A 20,504-nucleotide genomic window follows, 5' to 3' on the forward strand; every position below is an offset into this window, starting at 1 on the left:
ACTATTGCTAAATATAGCACATGGGTGAATCTATAAAACATTATTTTTAATGGAAGACAGCAAAAACCAGACATAAAGAACTGCCGTTTGTTTGACTTCACTTATATGAAATGTTCAGGAAAGGAAATTTGTAGACAGAAAGCTGATTAGTGATTTAGGGCTGGGAGTGGGAACAAGGATTAATTACAAATAAGAATTGGATAATTTGGGGAGTAACGGAAATTTTCTAGTACTCAATTGTGGTGATGGTTGCACAACTCCTAAATTTGCTAAAAATCACGGAAACTTATAATGGCAATAAAGCTGTTAAAAGACTGCATAACGCTATGCAATTACTTATTTTGAGTATAATTTGAGAGGAATAGTGAATGATTGAGAAAAATATAATTTACTAAAATAGATCCCAGTAAAGATAGTAAGTTTAGATGAATTTCCATAGAGAAGAAAACACAAAGCACCAAGCCTAGAAGCTTTTACAGGAAAATTAATAGCAATGCAAAAGTAGTAAATAAATTATCAGCAAGTAGACTAGTGTAAAATGACAAAGCTGGACTTAAATTGGTGTAATAGCAGAAAACCAGTTAGTATAGCTAATCATATTAACATTGTTAAGAAGAAAAATCAAATAATTGCTGGTGTAGATGCTGGAAGTTATTGGCAAAATTCAACAACCATTACTAATTAAAATACTTGAGAAAATAGAATGTGTGAATACTTCCTAAACATTGTAAAATATATACCTCAGTCTAAAAGCCAACATCTTAATTAATTCAGAAACATAACAAGTATTTTCATTAAGATCAGGAAATGCCCACTACTATCTAACATTGTTCTGGAGGGTTTAACCAATGCAATTAAGTAAGAGGAATCAATTACAGTCATAGGAATTTGTAAAGAAAAAAAACACAGGACTATTATTTGCAAATGACATGATGATACACTTGGATAACTTGAGAAAACCAATGATAAAACTAGTCTGAACTATAAAAGAATTCAGCAAGGTAGCAGTATATAAAATTAACATGCAAAAATCAATAGCATACATATATACCAGTTAAAAGATATAATAGAAAAGAATATTTATAGAAAGATAAAATACTTAGAAATAAACCCAAGGAAATATATATTAAATAAAAAGGAAGGAATTTTAGAAAATAAATTATCTCTATAGACAGTGAAAGTGAAATTATAATTTCATACCATTTTCAGAGTTAGAGAACTGAGGTGCTTCAGTATCCCTTATTTGAAAATGCTTTTCCTTATGATCTTTGATTGCTGCAACAAAAGCACATAAAAGTTCAAACTTACCTTGAAGTTGAAAAAGAATCTGGCATGCTTATCTACTTTAATATTTTATAATTAGGCCAAAGTAGTCAATTGACCAAATGAGATTATAATATATATAGGAAAGAGAGATGTAATAATTTAAAGAACCATATATAAAAATTGCATTTGTGTGTGTGTATATATATAACTATGTAACTAGGGCCTCCCCGGTGGCGCAGCGGTTGAGCGCTGGGTTGTGAAGCTGCCCACGGCCTCTGCGGCGCAGGTTCGATCCCCGGCTGCTCCCCAGCCACTGGAGGAGGGTCCCACATGGCGCGCAGACCTCTCCTGCCGCCCGCTGCTCCCCTCAGCAGTGTACTTCGGTCCTTCTGCCTGCTCTGCTCCCCGCTCTGGCTCTGGTGAATTCTCTCACCCTCCCGCGTTTCTGACTGTACCCAGTGCATGTATAAACAAACAAACAAACAAACAAATAAATAAATACAATACGTGCCTCTTTAAAAAAAAATTTAAAAAAAAAAAGAAATACATTAAAAAAAAAACTATGTAACTATAGTTATATATAACACATATATACATATATATACATACACACACACATATATATATATATAAAACACAAATAACCTTGTATTCAGGTCTTCTTTGTATTCAGGTCTTTTAACTTAAAAGTTTTCACATTCCTAAGCTTATTTCCTTTCTTGGTAGACCTGTTCTCATTCTTAGTTTCTGAAAGGTCATTCTAATTTTGTTCTGCCTAATCTCCCTGTCTCTTGTACAACCGATATTCTTTTATGTTAAATGAATAAATGAGTGAATGATTGGGTATGGTTTACTTTTAATTCAAAAGCTGCCCTATTCGGGCCTCCCCTGGTGGCACAGCGGTTGAGCACTGGGCTGCGAGGCTGCCAGTAGTCTCTGCAGCACTGGTTTATTCCCGGCTGCCGGCGAGGGTCCCACCAAAAAAAAAAAAAAAAAAAAAGCTGCCCTATTCTTCTGAGAGTGGTGCATCTTCACAATTTTCACTCTAGAATGAAAGCAGTCTTGTTTTCATATGACTAGAAAAATCAAATAAATGTGCTAAAAGAAAGCATATGAGTGTTAAAATGCTTCTAACATTAAAAAAAAGAAATACAAACTGAAATAGCCATAAACAAAAATTGCTTTTTAAAGGGCCTCCCTGGTGGCCTAAGGGGTTAAGTCTCAGAGCTATCACCTCTATGGCCTGAGTTCTATCCCTGGCCAGTTCTATCCCTGCACCATAACTTAAAATATGGTGCAGCACCAAGATTGAAATCATATTAACCATCTTTTCTGACCATGAAGGCATCAAACTAGAAATAAACCATAAAAAGAAGGCAAGGAACTTTCCTACCTCATGGAGATTAAAAACCACACTACTGGAAGACCACTGGACTAATGAGGAGATCAAAGAAGAAATTAAAAAATTCTTTGAATTGAATGACAAGGAGGACACCAATATCCTAAATGTATGGGATGCAGCAAAAATAGTAATAAGAGGAAAATATATAGCAATAGAAGCTCACATCAAGAAACAAGAAAGAACTCAAAGAAACAACCTAATCTCGAAGCTCAAAGATCTAGAAAAAGAACAACAAAAAAAACCCCAAAACCAGTAGAAGAAAAGAAATAATAAAAACCAAAGCAGAAATAAATGAAATTGAAACTAAAAAAAAACAATCCAAAAGATCAATGAAACCAAGAGCTGGTTCTTTGAAAAAATAAATAAAATAGACAAACCCCTAGCCAGGCTCACAAAGGAAAAAAGGGAGAAAGCACAAATAAACAGGATCACAAATGAAAGAGGAGAAATCACAACAGATACAGCAGAAATCAAAAGAATAATCAGTAACTACTATGAACAGTTATATGGAAACAAGTTCAACAATCTAGAGGAGATGGACAAATTCCTACAACTCTACAATCACCCAAAGCTAGATAAAGAAGAAATAGAACACCTAAACAGACCAATTACAATTAGCGAAATTGAAATGGTAATCAAAAACCTCCCCAAAAACAAAAGCCCAGGAGACAGCAAAAGGTTGGATTTTGTTTCTTTTTTTTTTTTTTTTTTTTTTTTTTTTTTATAGAGGCATGCTTTTTTTATTTGTTTGCTGGTTTGTTTGTTTTGTTTATACATGCACTGGGTACAGTCAGAAGCGCGGGAGGGTGAGAGAATTCACCAGAGCCAGAGCGGGGAGCAGAGCAGGCAGAAGGACCGAAGTACACTGCTGAGGGGAGCAGCGGGCGGCAGAAGTCTGCACGCCATGTGGGACCCTCCTCCGGTGGCCGGGGAGCAGCCGGGGATCGAACCGGCGCCGCAGAGGCCGCGGGCAGCTTCGCAACCCAGCGCTCAACCGCTGCGCCACCGGGGAGGCCCGGGATTTTGTTTCTTAATCCAGGCTGCAGCTCTGTGTCTTTTTATTGAAGAGTTTAGTCCATTTACATTTAGAGTTAATATTGATATGTTAACATCTGTATTTGCCATTGTGTTTGTCTTTCCTTTGATTTTATTTATTTATTCTTTTAATAACCTTTTTTTTTGGCCTTCTTTCATTGTTATTCATCCCTCTGAGGTTCTGGCTTTAGGACTCCTTGTAGTATTTTTTGGAGTGGGGGTTTAGTTGTAATGAAATTCCGGAGTTTCTGTTTGTCTGAGAAGGTCCATATTCTTTCTTCAAAGAGGAAGGAGAGCTTTGCGGGATAGAGTATTCTTGGTTGGCATCCAAATTACACTAATACCAAAACCGAACAAGGACAACACAAAAAAGGAAAACTACAGGCCAATCTCCCTAATGAACACTGATGCAAAAATCCTCAATAAAATTTTAGCTATCAGAATCCAACAATGTATCCATAAGATAATTCACCACGACCAAGTAGGATTCATTCCAGGGACACAAGGATGGTTTAACATCCGAAAATCAATCAACGTTATCCAGCACATCAACAAAAAGAAATATAAAAACCATATGATAATATCAATAGATGCTGAGAAAGCTTTCGACAAAGTGCAACACCCATTCATGATAAAAGCCCTTGAAATTCTTGGGATACAAGGAACATACCTCAACATCATAAAGGCCATCTATGACAAGCCAACAGCCAGTATCATTCTCAATGGTGAAAAGCTGAAAGCAATTCCATTAAGATCTGGAACAAGACAAGGATGCCCACTCTCACCACTGCTTTTCAATATAATACTGGAAGTCCTAGCCAGAGCAATAAGACAAGAGAAAGACATCCAAGGAATCCAAATAGGAAAAGAAGCCAAACTATCACTATTTGCAGATGATATGATATTATACATAGAGAACCCCAAAAACTCCACAGGAAAATCTAATTCAACTCATCAGTCAGTTCAGTAAAGTGGCAGGATACAAAATCAACACGCAAAAGTCAGTAGCCTTCCTATACACAAACAATAAATCTGAAGAAGAAGAAATCAAAAAAACCATCCCTTTTGTTATTGAAACAAAAAAAATCAAATATTTGGGAATAAATCTAACAAAAGAGGTAAAGGACCTATACAAAGAAAACTATAAAACACTGTTAAAAGAAATAGAAGAAGACACAAAGAAATGGAAAGACATCCCCTGCTCATGGATTGGAAGAATAAACATTATTAAAATGGCCATCCTTCCAAAAGCAATATACAGATTCAATGCTATTCCAATCAAAATTTCAATGTCATTCTTCAAAGAAATAGAACAATTATTGATGAAATTCATATGGAATCACAAAAAACCCCGAATAGCCAAAGCTCTCCTGAAAAAAAAAGAAGGGAATGGAGGCATCACACTCCCAGACTTCAAACTCTACTACAAAGCCATAATCATCAAAACTGCATGGTATTGGAACAAGAACAGACATACAGACCAATGGAATCGAATAGAAAATCCAGAAACAAACCCACAGATTTATGGTCAACTAATCTTTGACAAAGGAGCAAAGACTATGCATTGGAGCAAAGAAAGTTTGTTCAATAAATGGTGCTGGGAAAACTGGGTCGCTACATGCAAAAGAATGAAGCTTGACCACTACCTCACACCGTACACAAAAATCAACTCAAAATGGATTAAAGAACTAGACATAAGACCTGAAACCATAAAATACATAGAAGGAAATATAGGCGAAACACTACGTGATTTGCACATCAAAGACATCTTTACAGACACATCACCCAAAGCAGTGATAGTGAAGGCAAAGATCAACAGCTGGGACTACATCAAATTAAAGAACTTCTGCACAGCAAAAGAGACAATAACAAAAACAAAGAGAAACCCCACCAACTGGGAGAACATTTTTGCACCCAACACTAATGATAAAGGACTGATCACAAAAATCTGCAAAGAGCTGACGAGACTCAACAACAACAAAGAAAATAATCCAGTCAAAAAATGGGCAGAAGAGGTAAAAAGAAACTTCTCTGAAGAGGAAATGCAAATGGCCAACAGGCATATGAAAAAATGTTCAACATCACTTGATATCAGGGAAATGCAAATCAAAACTACCATGAGATACCATCTTACACCAGTGAGAATGGCACATATTAAAAAAACTAGCAACAACAAATGTTGGCAAGGGTGTGGAGAAAAAGGAACTCTTCTGCACTGCTGGTGGGAGTGCAAACTGGTCCAACCATTATGGAGAGCTGTGTGGAGATTTCTGGACCTACTAAACATAGAGCTTCCATATGATCCAGCAATTCCACTCCTAGGTATTTACCCAAAGGACACAGAAACATCCATTCCAAAGAGCACCTGCACCCCTATGTTTATAGCAGCACTGTTTACAATAGCTAAGCTTTGGAAACAACCCAAATGCCCAAAAATAGATGACTGGATCAAGAAGATGTGGTACATATATACCATGGAATATTACTCAGCATTCAAAAAAGATAAACACATGCAATTTGCAGCAACATGGATGGCGCTGGAAGGGATCATGCTCAGCGAAATAAGCCAAAAAGAAAAAGAAAAATACCGGATGGTCTCACTCATAGCAGGAATCTAGAAAACTTAAATAAGGGACCAGAAAAATGAATAACTATAAGAAAGTGAAAATCAAAATCAACAAAAAACTATGAACCAGAGACACTTTTTGGGGGGTGAGGGGCGGGAGGGGAGGGATTGGGGTCAGAATCGGGGCTGCAATTGTATGGGGAATATAAAAATAAAATTTATTATTTAAAAAAAAAATATGGTGCAGCAGACCTCTCCTATCTCGCTTGCTGCTTTCTTCAGCAGTGTATTTCAGTAAATCCACCTGTTCTGTTCCTCGCTGTGTCTATGGTGAATCCTCTCACACCTCCGGCCTGTACCCTAGTTCTTGTATGCATAAATAAATATTTTAAAAAATTATTTTCAATAAAATCAAAATAGAATGGCTGAATGGATTTAAAAAAAAAACAAGATCCAATGATAATGTTGTCTACAAGAGACTCATTTTAGTTTTAAGGATCGGCATATGCTAAAAGTAAAAGGATAGAAAAATATTCCAACAAATGGTAACCAACAGAGAAAAGAAATGCTAGACTTAGTGGATATTCACATGCAAAAAAAAAAAATGACACAGGACCCCTATCTAACACCACCCATAAAAATTAACTTGAAATGAATTAAATAAATGTAATTTCTGAAACCACAAACTCCAAGAAAAAAGAAATAGGGAAAAGACTTCTTGACACTGGTCTGGGCAATGATTTCTTTTGATATGACTTCAAAAGTACAATCAACAAGGAAAAATAAGTGGGACTATATGAAACTAAAAATCTGCACCGGAAAAACAAACAAGTAACAAAAATGAAAGGGCAACTGACAGAATGAATAAAATATTTGTAAGCTATATATCAGATAAAGGGTTCATACCCCCAAAATAGAAGGAACTCAATTAACACTCAATAGTATAAAAACAATCTGATTTTAAAATGGGCAAAAAACCTGAATAGATATTTTTCAAAGGAGACATACAGATGACCAACAGGCTTATGGTAAGGTGTTCAACATCATGAATCATCATGGAAATGCAAATCAAAACTACAGTGATATCATCTCGTGATTAAAATGAATGGCTAATATCAAAAAGACAAGAAATAACAAGTGTCAATAAGGATGTGGAGGAAAGAGAAATTTTGTATACTGTTGGTGGGAATGTAAATTGGTTCCGCCAGTATGGAAAATATTATGGAGTATCTCAAAAAATTAAAAATAGAATTAGTAGTGGAATTGCTGGATCATATGGAAGCTCCCAAAGGACACAGAAACACAATTCAGAAGGGTACCTGCACCCCTATGTTTATTGCAGCACTATTTACAATAGGTAAGCTTTGGAAACAGCCCAAATGCCCAAAAATAGATGACTGGATCAAGAAGATGTGGTACATATACACAATGGAATATTACTCAGCAATTGATAACTGATGCAATTTCCAGCAACATAGATGGAACTGGAAGGGATCATGCTCAGTGAAATATGCCAGAAAGAAAAAGAAAAATCCCGGATGGTCTAAACCTAAATAAGGGACCAGGAAAAAGACTAATTATACTAAAGTAAAAATCAAAATCAACAAGCCTTTATAAACCAGGGACACACTATGGGGGCAGAGATGGGAATAGGATCAAAACAAAGGTGGTGGGAATTGTATGGGGACTATAACCAAGATGAGAATGCATATATTGTGCAAAAATGAAAAATGATGTAAGAAATATAAAAAAATTTAAAAAATAAAGTTACCCTGGGGGAAAAAAATAGAATTAGCATATGATCCAGCATCCCACTTCTGGGTAAATAGCCAAAGGAAATGAAATCACTATCTTTAAAAGATATTTGCATGGTGGCACAGGAGTTAAAGACAGCACTATCAAGCTATTGTCAGCCAGTGCAGCACAAGTTCAATCCCCGGCTGGCCAGGGAGCAACCCACATGGTGCAGCAGACCTCTTCTACTCGCCTGCTGCTCCTCTCAGCAGTGTATTTCAGTAGACTGCCTGTTCTGCTCCCTACTGCCTCTGGTGAATCCTCTCACTTCCTGCACCTCTGGCTTGCACCCCAGTTCTTGTATGCATAATAAATAAATTTTTTAAATGTATTTGTATGCATTCATTGCATTATTATTTACAATATGCGAGATATGAAAACAATACAAGTGTCTATTACAGATGAATGGAGAAAATGTGATATATCATCTACAGAAACGTAGAATATATAGAAAATATTTCTAGAAAACAAAGCATTCAGTCATAAAAAAGGAAATCCTACCACTTGAGCTAATGTGGATGGGTGAACTTAGGAGGGCATTATGCTGAATGAAATAATCTAGAGAAAGACAAATTTTGTAAGATCTCACTTATATGTGAAATCTCAAAAAACTGAAGTCATAGAAATGGTGAGCATATATAGGCTTTCATTAGTTGCCAGGGTCTGGGGGCAAGGGAGCTGTGTGCGTAGGGGAAATGAAGAGAGAAGATCTGTAAAACACATCCATCTTATAACTGGAAGTTATAATGGAAATCTACTCTCCTGAATGGTAAGTATAGTTAATGATAATGTATTATATGCTTGACAGTAGCTAATAGAGTATTAGTAGAGATACAGAGTATCTTTTTTTTTTTAATTTATTTTATTTGGTTTTTTTTTTTTTTTTTTTTTTTGTTTATACATGCACTGGGTACAGTCAGAATCGAGGGAGGGTGAGAGAATTCACCAGAGCCAGAGCGGGAAGCAGAGCAGGCAGAAGGACCGAAGTACACTGCTGAGGGGAGCAGCGGGCGGCAGGAGAGGTCTGCACGCCATGTGGGACCCTCCTCCGGTGGCCGGGGAGCAGCCGGGGATCGAACCGGCACTGCAGAGGCTGTGGGCAGCTTCGCAACCCAGCGCTCAACTGCTGCGCCACCAGGGAGGCCCGAGATACAGAGTATCTTTAATATTCTTACCCCCAAAATAAATATGATAACTATGCGAGGTGATGAATTAGCAAACCTTATTGTATGTGATAGCTTTTTTACAATATATGCAATTATCAAATCATAACATTGTATACCTTAAATTTGCACAGTATTATATATCAATTATAACTCACTAAAGATAGAAAAAATCGAAACTTAAATGCCTATGTAGAAGAAACTTAAAAAGTGACTAACCATGTTTTTTTAAATTGAATGTATATTAACACATCAGTTTTAAAAGCCTGTGATAGGGCCTCCCCTGGTGGCGCAGTGGTTGTGTGCTGGGCTGCGAGGCTGCCCGCAGCCTCTGCAGCGCCGGTTTGTTCCCCGGCAGCTGGCGAGGGTCCCACCAAAAAAAAAAAAAAAAGCCTGTGATAAACTGCCTTGACATTTAAAAATGTGATTGTTTCAAAGTAATAATTTTATCTTCTTACCTGGTTCACTTCCCAAGCTTATTTCATCACCTGATAAAACTAACCTAAAGTAAAAACCAAAAATACAGAGATTTTGGTTAAAATATATTTGGGACTCATTCTACAATGTTTAGTATGGTTTAAATTTTTTTTCATAACAAAGAGACAACATTTCAACAATATTTCAAATTCTGTGTAGAACTGTAGAGGTAAATCTTCTACAGTTCTACACAGAATTTGAAATATCCTTTTGCTCCTTATTCTCTCAATGAACATTTACTCATACTGATGAAGTACCAGGCACTTTGTTCAGCACTATGGGCACTATGCTAAGTATTTTATCAGACACAACATCTGTTTCCAGATCCATCAAGTATGAAGTGTAGTTTTCATGCATTGCAGGATTTTTCTCAAAAATATTTGCGGGCTTAATAGAAGGAATGAAGAATACCAGGAAAAAAGGGTACTACTCTATTTGAAAAACAAGGTATGTTTGCAAAAGACAAATATTTCTATCATCCACCTGATGCAATCATCAAAAAAGAGACAGATACCTTATAATTCTAATATTGGAGTTTGTTTTTAGTAAGTCTTTACAGATACTTATAAAGCAATGCAATATTTGCAAATACCACAAAAATAAACCCCTGGAGCAAATATGTATTTGCGACTTGGGATGAAATCTTCAATGACAATATACATAGATAGTTTTTTAAGTGATCTGGATGGAAAAGAAAATGAATGCTCTGGAATATGTTAGTTAACTCAAAAAGTAGCTCTAATAACATTGCAGATATATGAGAAGTTTGTCAATCTAACTTTCAAGAAATGTAATGGAAAATATTTAATGTAACATGATTTAAAATGTCAATGTATAATTAAGTTAGTAAGTTTAATTTATACCTATAATTTGAAATATAATATAATTTGAAATATAAATATAAATATAAAATATTTACATATTCAAGTTAGCAAAAAAAAAAAAATTGGTCTGAATTGTTCCATGGAGAAAATAGGGAAATGCTTGTATTTCGGATTACCTTCCAATTAATAGTATATAGTTTATCACTATTTGGGCCATATTTCCAGGTTTATTATTATACCAAGTACAATTTGTATCAATATATCCAGGATAAACTGGTTAAAATGAGAATTAAGTGGCCGCTCTCAAAGGAAAATAAGGGTAAGAGGTTATACAAAGGAAATGGGCAGCAAGTAGGATGTGCCTTTCAAAAGCCCCTTTCAGATAACCAGCCACAGTCTCACTTGTGTTGTTCAGAGGTAGATACCTAATAGCTTCTGACTCACTGCTGTGGGCACTTGTCACTTTCTTCTAGCTGCCTCCACTGGTGGTCACTTGTTAGAGGTACAGGGCTGAGTCTCCCAAACTATAATTTGAAATTATCACCCCCAAATGGTCTGTACTACTGTCATCTCATTTGCCTGATATGATAAAAATGAGGGAATAAGACTTCAAAACAAATGTCAACCAGAGAGGAAACAACTCTTCACGCGTATCATACAGTGGCATTCAAGTCTTTCATAACTTTTGTCTGCTTACTTATTGAGGTTTTCAGTAAGAAAACCGTTTTCTTCCTTGTTGTTTTCAGTAAGCTTGCTTGGAGAGTCTTCTTGTTGCTAAGGATAAGAAATTTAACATTAAGTAGATGGAAAGAATCTGTTTCTTTGTACAAACAAAATGAGAATTAAAATTCTAAACAACAATATTAAATAAGAGTAGTTCTGAGGTAGGGAATGAGAGATACGGGAAATGTATGCTGACGTAATTTAAACTGAACTTATGTCTTTGTTTACCTTGGCTGCCTGTGGCAAGTGCACACACTAAAGAGGCATAGCCCCTAGGTTTACAATTTGAGATATCTCAGAAGACATACACTGTGTTACTAGCCTGAACTACAATGCTGTCAATACAGCTAAGATTTTCACATCAATTCTGAGCAGAAATTAGACATTAAATTTACCTAAATATGCATTATGCTCTCAAGTAATATAGAAGCAGTAATATAGAAAAAGTAAAAATCAAAACAAAACACATACAACAAAAGAACCAAAACCAAAAAACCCTCATATAAGGGTATTTATTGGTCTGGAAGAACATATCTTGAAAACCCATATCAACTCCAGAAATATACAGTAGAAATGTGTGAACCCATCAAAGATTCCACATCTAGCTTGAACGAACTCACCAATGAATTCAAGGTCTACTGATAAGTTCAAAGGTACTGAAAACCTAGCCTACAAGAACTGAAGAAATGACTATCATGGTGCAACTCTACTAGATAAGCCATAAGCAAAGAAAGTTAAGGGCAATACATGGAAATGTTAAAAGTATTCTAACCATAACCCAAGATTACCTTTCACAGTAGCTGTTACAGAAAGAACTGATCTAAAGCAGTACATCACACATGTACATGACCAAAACTGGCATAATTTTTATATCATGATTAGCCTCAATGAAATTGTAAAGGAAAAATGAAAATTTTAACTTCTAATTTTATTGTGCTAATATGGCCACTTTTGAAAACAGATGATTACTTTTCATCATTTCTTTCTCTAAAGTTTTTCCTTGCCATAACCTTTCTTATCTTTCATGTGTTTTAATTTCCTTTTCACTTTCTCCCTGTCACCTTGTCCCCACTAATATCATGAACAGCCTAACATATTCCCAAGTATCTGTTTCATGTTGCATGTAGCATTTGGAATCAGGGAAGTACAGAAAAATGACTGGCTGAAGGAGTGCTGATCCTTGGCTGAAGAAGTGTAAAAAAATGTTCTACAAGTTAAGCTTAGCAAAAAATAGTTTCAGTGTTATCCAAATCAATTAAAACATATCTAACAAAAGAACACAGAAATATACCTTGAGAGCTATAAAGCCATAAGGATGAAAGCCAATACTGGTCCCATCGATTTGGGACATTATTTGAGCTGTTTTCTCCCAGAATCCAAGGAGTATTCTCTGCAGAAAAAGAAAAGTTGACACCACAGTTCTGCTTCTTCTTCATGATTTTTTTTTAGTGCTGTTTTCCTCACTAGTGTAGTAGGTGAATAATCCCAGAATAAGAAGCAGGAACTAAATTCAATTTTCAAGTTTGGGGAACCAGAAAGCATTATAAATAGTAATTGTATGTAAGAACTGGCATCTGTTGTCTAGATGTATATATGTGACTGTATCAGCACTGGAATGTACACTGGAGCCAAGAGTGACTGTAGCTACCAGAATTAAACTGGTAAACTGAAAAACTTTCTAAGGAATTGGAAAGAGAAATGTTAAAAGCACAAATATATCTAGTTTGTATTAGGGGTAAATATTTATTTTGGTGAGCATATATAGGCTTTCATTAATTAGTGAAAAAGAATACCACCAAATTTGGTCTTTCATTTAGTTGTGCCAAAAAAAAATTTATTTTCAAGGCAAGTCATCTAAGATTTTCCTTGTTGTTTCAATGTTTTTATTCAAAGTGAGAGGGATGAGTGAGTAAAGAGAATAAAGGAGAATCGAACTAACTGCTATTGTGTTTCAGGCATTATGCTACATGAATTGTCATGTCCTTCTATTTTCAAGTGCATATTTTTTAACACCTGAAATTAGGTGGATTCCCTAAAAGCAGCAGTGGATGTTCATTCCCTTTAGTTTATTTTTCTTTCCTATGTAAATACAGCTTATTCTTCTATTTTGCCATTGATAAATACATGTTAAAATTAGTAACTGGTACTTATTAATATCTAATTTATTCACTGTATACTATTTATGTGTGATTTGGGTTAATATAAACACAAGTGGCTTTTCTGAAGTTACAATCAGTGTGGCATGATAACTTGCCAGAACAAAAAGAGTATATGAACTAGAATTAGAAAACAGATCTTTAAGCACTACAATGCCATTTACTTGAATTCACATAGGTTTCACTGTCTTCATTTGTAAAATAACAGAAACCTTTTAATTCCTTTGCACCACAGCATCATTGCTTCAAATGAAATTTTATGTAGAATTTCAAAGTGGAATGACTCTAGGGGAACTGGGACTACTGGGCTTTGCAACCTGCCTCCTCAACAGTCCCCTCAACCTGAGATGGTGCCTGTCTCTTTTCTAGATACCAATGAGAATAATGTGAAGCTAGGGGAGTAGGCAATCCTTAAGGTCTTTTTCAGTCTAGAATTCTATGATTCTATTTGAACCTCAAGTCAATTTTAGCAAAGCCAAAGGCATCTGATCAATTATACAGTTTTTTTTTTTTTTGACACTCTTTAGACAGACAACTTTTAAAAAGGAATCTCACCACTCATCTTTACTGCAAGGACATGCTGACCATGGAGGTGGGTACCTGGTAGGTAGTGAGTGTATGAGATAACATATTGCAGCGACTAGCTCCAAGTAAATCCACTTTCTGACAAACATCCATCTTTAACTTGTCAAAAGAAGCTTTGCTATTTCTCACTTGGATCTGTACCTGCAACCACACAAATGTTGACCATTATTACTGGTAATACAGATGTAAATATACTATACAGATTCATGGTACATATTTTCAGATACATGAAATTGTAATAAAGAAGCCTAATTCCCTTTCCTTGTATTATTGGTTCATGTTTAAAGGCAAAGATTTTGGTTATTTTTAGTAATTGTGGGAGATTCTAGCAGGTATTTTTATGCTCATAACATATGAAATGAGAGATGGAAAATGTATAGTTAAGAAGAAAAAACCTCACTGATTCCAAATACAAAGAAATACTCATAACTAGTGATGGATAGTATTTAGCTAAGAATAGAAGAATAAATAGAAAGGTATTGTGAAACAATAATTCTAAATCATGGAAATTTATAAGTTTAAATACAGGCCTATTATATTTCTTATACAAAAGGTGAATCATAATTCTCGAAGTTCAGTAAGTACTGAACTTTTAAATATTCACATTCATTTATCCAACTAATGTTTATAAGATATCTATTATGTGCCAAGCACTGTTCTAGGCACTGGGATATTGTGAATAAAACAATGTTCTTCCCATCATTCCTGAGCAGGGAGGTGCAGGAAAAAAGGAAATATATAAATACAGTATAAAAGATAATCTCAAATTGCAAAGATTAACGTAAGTGAACAAAAATGGATAACTACTTTTGATAGGATATCTGGGGAAGCCCTTGGTGAGTTCATGCATGATGTGTGAACTGGGAAATAAAGATGATGAATGGGATATGCTAAGACCCTGAGGAAAGTATTCCAGATTCAGAGAAAAGCAGACAGAAGTCCTAGGCATGGGAGATGAGTGAAGAGCTTCTCATGTTTGCAGAACAGGAAACCACAGGATAGAGCATATTCCTTTCAAATCATCCTTCCAAATCATAGGCTGGGGCATAAAAAGTTCAAGATAAGGGTACCAAGGGACCAGGACACTGCAGGGCTAATTATGTCCAGACATGAGGTTTGCATCATATTTTTTTTTTTTCAAAAAATATTGAGGTGAAAGTCACATAACATACACATAACCATTTTAAAAATGTATACTTCAGTAGCATTCATCTTATTCAATGTTGTGTGACTACTGCCTCGGGTTGTAATTGTCAAAGATTGTAAAGGGGACAGAATAACAGGTTGCTTTGACTGAGGTCATGTGCCAACCTATTTCTCAGATTTGCTGGGAGTAATAAATCAGGCAAACCACTTAAACAGTCAATACAATAAAGGGTTGATCAATATTAAAACATAATTTTTATTATAGGTACTCGACATATCAAATGGAGTGAATGACTTGTTATTATGGTAAATTCAGGAGATAGAATTTGTAATATGGTGTTGATTTAGCAAAAAAAATTACCTATACGTAGATAATTGCTTTAAAAGTTGTGGACACACTATGTAGTTCAGAGAATGAAAAATTTGATGTTACTTTTCCTTCTAATTAATAGTCTTTTTACATGAATTTTTACTTAAATTATGTATTTTTCCTCTATAATCCCAAAAATTCAGGTAAGCAACATTTAAAGGGTGGTTAGATCTATTACGAGGGAGATTAAAAAAAATAATAGAAAAGGTTGATGGGGGCTTAGGAATGTTACTCAGGGTGAAAAAGGAAGTGTGACAACCTTTAATAGTACAACCAAAGATCTCCAAACAATCAAGAATTTATAATATAATCTGACATTTTATGATTTTAAATGATCCTGTATAAGTTCAATGGATTTATTATCAAGACAAGAAAAAGAATGTATTTTCATACTTTTCTGAACTTTTCCATTTGTTTTAAGGTCTCTGGGTCCAGTTCTTGGGATACATCTTTCATCCACAGCAGAGCGCCTCTGTATTCTGTGCGTGCCTGCTCCATTCGATTAATTGTCATCAAGGTATCAGATACTGCCCTTTGACTGAATGTTGCTACTTCTTGCTTTAGACGAGACAGAGGAGTACATAGAGCCAATCTAATGGCAGAGAGGTAACAATCAGAGTGATGGTCATCCCATGAGCAAAACAAAACAAATGTTTAAAACAAGCATAAAGCGTTATCTCTTATTGGGATGAACCTATAAATAGGAAATTATTAAAATGCCTAAGGAACTTTATAAAGCAGATAAAGATCATACATCCAGGTTTGAATTATTAAAAAAGGTATCTTTCCCTTTTCTTATTTTAGGAATTATATAATTTTATTTATATACTTTACACAACATTTTAAATGTTAATCTATATATAAATAACCTGCCAAGGAAATCTACCATATATAAAGATTTCTATGGATAAAAGAGACCCTATATTTATTTGTAAAGCATAAATAAAAGACATTAAATCAGCTATATACTGTAATATATTTCTCTTTAAACCCGTTACTGGAATAGTAACTTCATAGATAAGCAAATTTAGGTACATCGTCAAAATGTCCTATTGACTATAGATCTGAGGATAGTGCAAAACCATGGTAAACCTTTGCTTGGCTGAAGAACAGAGTGCCTTGCCAGTGGCATCCATCATTTTGCCAGCTTGTGTTGCATCCCGTTCAGCTTGAAACTTCAAAAAGAGCCCAAGCTCATTTTCTTCTTCTGATATAACTAGAGAAAAAATTTCAGTAGAGTTAATTGCTTCATTTTATCATTGTCTTAAACACACACACAACTAAAATTCTTACAGCAATAACTCTCTATACATAAGAATTATTTGGGGGAAGAATAAGAGAAACTTATTTTAAAGGTGCAAATTCCTGGACTCCATTTCCAGAGACTCTGATTATATAGGTCTGGGGAATCTGCCCTTTTTTTATTTTTATAAGCTCTCCAGATGATTTTGATATAGTAAATCTATAAACCTCACTTTGGGATAGAGTGATTGTTAATAAAAAAAATTTACAAAACTACAAAATGAAACAAAACTACAAATGAATGCATTTTCAAATGTGCAGAAATGCATTTTAGGATCATTGCTTCTTACGAAGAATTTATTTCCTTGACTCTCATCCTGGGTTCAGTTCCTAAGTTCTGTATTCCAGACCCACAGATGTCTGTAAGGTCAGGGAAGGTCTCACTAAAAAGGAGACATTTGACTGAAATATCTAAAGGAAGTTAGGGAGTCCACTATGCAAACAGGGGAACTAGGAAGGAGATCCATATGACTAAAGAGCAGAGAGTTTTAAAAGGTGAGGTCGGAGAGTTAACCAGGATCAGAAGGGTGGCCATGTTCATTAGGCTACTGTAGCTAAAGCAGGAGAAGAGATACAAAGATTGAGTTCCGACATGAAAAGATCAAGAAAAGAGGGAAATCCAGAAAAGACAGCCTGCTGAGAAGAAATGACCAGACTGTAAAATATATATAACTAAATAAATTATTTAAAAAAAAAATAGAAATGACCAGGAGTGCATCCAGGAAACTGATGCCTGGAAGCCAAGTGACGAGTTTATCAAGGGGGACAGGATAAACGACTGTATTTTTTTTAAACAGGTGATAAACAAGACAAGTACTGAGAGGAGGTCATTGGATTTAGCTTTTTGTGACTATGACAAGCAATTTGGTGGTGGAATCAGGATGAAAACTTCACTGGAGTGAGTACAAGTGAAGTGGAAGGAAAGGAATAGAGACAGATTGCCCATGCAGACAATTATGTCAAATTTGTTATTGAGATCAGCAGTGACTGGGATGGTAACTGCAAGGAAAGTGGGCATCAAGAGAGTTTTTAAGTGATGGGAGCAAATCTACTTACAATTCTGGGCAGGAAAAGTCAACTCAGCAAAATTAATCTGTGTCAGAGTATTTGTGTATTAAGATTGACACTGGGGGCTTTGAGAACAGATCACTATAAATATTCATAATTGTCATAAGAAACTATTCACAAAATAGTTCAATAAACTGCTATTTGCATATTGTCTTTCATTGAAATGCAAATGAATATTTATTTTAAATGGTAATTATCAAATAGATTTCCATGATTTCATACCATTGAGTCTTAGCTGATACTTCTCAACTATCTTCAGAAGTTCAGTGCATGTCTCTTGAATGGAGTGAAAAACCTTTGAAATATAAATATTATTAGGACAATTTAAAGAACCCATAAACAAATATAAAATATCTTTTACAAGTATTTCAAAATCAGAATACTTGCTTTATAAATATATCTATTTTCCTGAACTTTGATGTACTTCAGTTTGGTTTAGATTTCCCTCCTGAGAGTTGGAAAAAATGGTAACTTCATGGGAGATAATAAAAACTTCTAACTCTGGAGTTTATCACACTCAATTCCAAAACATCTAAAAAGCAAAAGGGTAAATCCAATATAAACTGCATTAAAAATTGCCAACCACAGGGCCTCCCCTGGTGGCGCAGTGGTTGTGCGCTGGGCTGTGAGGCTGCCTGCAGCCTCTGCAGCACCGGTTCATTCCCTGGCCGCCAGCGAGTGTCCCCGCACCCCACCCCCCAAAAAATTGCCAACCACAGATGAAAATGTTTTTCTTCAGAATGGCCTAAGCAAACAGATCAGTAAACATATTATAATTATAAAACATCAAAAAGAAATTACTTTTAAATTTACTAATTTAAATTTCTTTTAAATTATTTGTGTTCAGAATTTCCATTAAATATTGATTCACTATTACTTTTTGTAATAGTTAATAGAAAAATAAAACATCCAGGGGACTCCCAATTCAAAGTAGCACATGAAAGCTTGAGAGTTGGGCTCATTCTACATGTGTGGTAAACTCTTCACATGTATTTATAAATTTGTTTTCCCTAAAAAGAAATGGGCATAGACTTTAGGGTGCAGCCTCCTTCTCACAAAGTCCTAAGCTAAATTGCTATGAGACTTTAAATTCAAAAAGACCATGGCACTGTGGTATATTAGGCTGTAATACTTTGATAATCAAATTCATCAATTTTCCATAAAAGTTTACGTATGTTTGAATTAGATTTGGTATTTAGATTTGGCAATTTAAAAAGTGGTTTTAAATCTATATGGAAGAAGACTAGAAGAGAACACGAAAATGATAGTTCTATGAGGAAATGATTAAAGATAGATTTTTTTCAATTTTTGTGAGGTTTAATTTCACAAATGAAAATAAATTAAAAAACAAAATTGTAATGTATTTTTTTAAAAAGATCTATCCATTTATGCACACAAGAGCTGGGGTACAGGCCAGAGATGTGATGTGGTGGGTGAGGGGACAGGATTCACCAGAGACAGAGTGGGGAACAAAACAGGCAGATTGACTGGAGTACACTACTGAGGGGAGCAGCAGGGGAGTCAGGAGAGGTCTGCTGTGCCATGTGGGTATCTCCCTGGCCGGCCGGGGATTGAACTTTTGCTGCAGAGCTGCGGATTGCTTCATAGTGCAGTGCTTAACCCCTTGAGCTACCAGGGAGGCCCGTAATGTATTTAAAGTGTACAACATGATGGTTTGATATAAGTATATGTATAATGAAAATATTCCTTATCTTTAATAAGCCTTATAAATGTGGGGAAAATTTCTTGGTTGATTCCAAATATTTGTCTAATGTTCACGATGTTAAATATGAAATATATAACTCACAGATTACCTAATGATGTAAAATACAAAAATATCTGCACTGTGGGAACATATGTGGTAATGGTGAAGAGTTTCATTAGTGTTAAAGACATATTACTTATAATAAAGTCTCTTCATTTTTCCACATTTACTAATCCTAATTAAATCCCAAGAGGAATACTTATCAAAACAAAAGTAAAGTTTGTTAATTTATTATTTCTATATTTGTTATGGCATTGACAAAATTTTACTTTTTGTAGAACAAAATACTTAGTACATTAAGACCTATTTAATTAAACTTATATTTTTAAAATATCCCAACACATGATATATATAAGCATGACAGAATCACTGCTTGGAAATATTTGTAAAAGTTAAATTAGGGCCTCCCTCGTAGTGCAAGGGGTTAAGCACCGCAGTATGAAGCAATCCACAGCCTCTGCAATATGTGTTCAATCCCCAGCCAGCCAGGGAGATATCCACATGGCGCAGCAGACCTCTCCTGTCTCGCCCACTGCTCCCCTCAGCAGTGTTATTTCAGTCAGTCTGCCTGTTCTGTTCCCTACTCTCTTGTGAGTTACTCTGGTGAGTCCTCTCACCCGCCCCCACACACACCTCTGGCCTGTACCCCAGCTCTTGTATGAATAAATAAATCTTTTTTAAAAAAGTTATCTTACATTAGTGTATGTATGTAGAATTAATATATTTGCATTCAAAGATTCAGACTTTTTCATTAATTTACATGAGAAATTCCTCCACTTAGCTTAATTACTTAACAATACAAAGCACATATATTTGAGTTGTTTCATGATATTATTTTAAATAAAAAAGAGCCAGTAAACAC

At 35.2% G+C, this 20,504-nt stretch overlaps 1 protein-coding gene across 7 annotated transcripts in view; it reads right to left on the reverse strand.

The window, feature by feature from the left end:
• ICA1L (islet cell autoantigen 1 like) overlaps window positions 1–20,504 on the reverse strand; it is a 47,340-nt gene that overhangs the window by 17,429 nt on the left and 9,407 nt on the right. For all 7 annotated transcript variants that reach the window (XM_037523875.2, XM_037523870.2, XM_037523871.2 and 4 more), the window contains exons 4-11: window positions 18,100–18,172; window positions 16,600–16,723; window positions 15,901–16,099; window positions 14,007–14,132; window positions 12,542–12,640; window positions 11,225–11,301; window positions 9,685–9,728; window positions 1,201–1,275 (exon numbers count right to left, since the gene is read on the reverse strand). In XM_037523875.2, the coding sequence (XP_037379772.1) occupies window positions 1,201–1,275; window positions 9,685–9,728; window positions 11,225–11,301; window positions 12,542–12,640; window positions 14,007–14,132; window positions 15,901–16,099; window positions 16,600–16,723; window positions 18,100–18,172 (817 nt within the window). The remainder of the gene's footprint in view (window positions 1–1,200; window positions 1,276–9,684; window positions 9,729–11,224; window positions 11,302–12,541; window positions 12,641–14,006; window positions 14,133–15,900; window positions 16,100–16,599; window positions 16,724–18,099; window positions 18,173–20,504) is intronic.

The sequence above is a fragment of the Talpa occidentalis genome, unplaced genomic scaffold (genome assembly GCF_014898055.3).
Source record: "Talpa occidentalis isolate TD23 unplaced genomic scaffold, MPIMG_talOcc4v2.1 talOcc4.3, whole genome shotgun sequence".
Taxonomy (NCBI): Eukaryota; Metazoa; Chordata; class Mammalia; order Eulipotyphla; family Talpidae; genus Talpa; species Talpa occidentalis.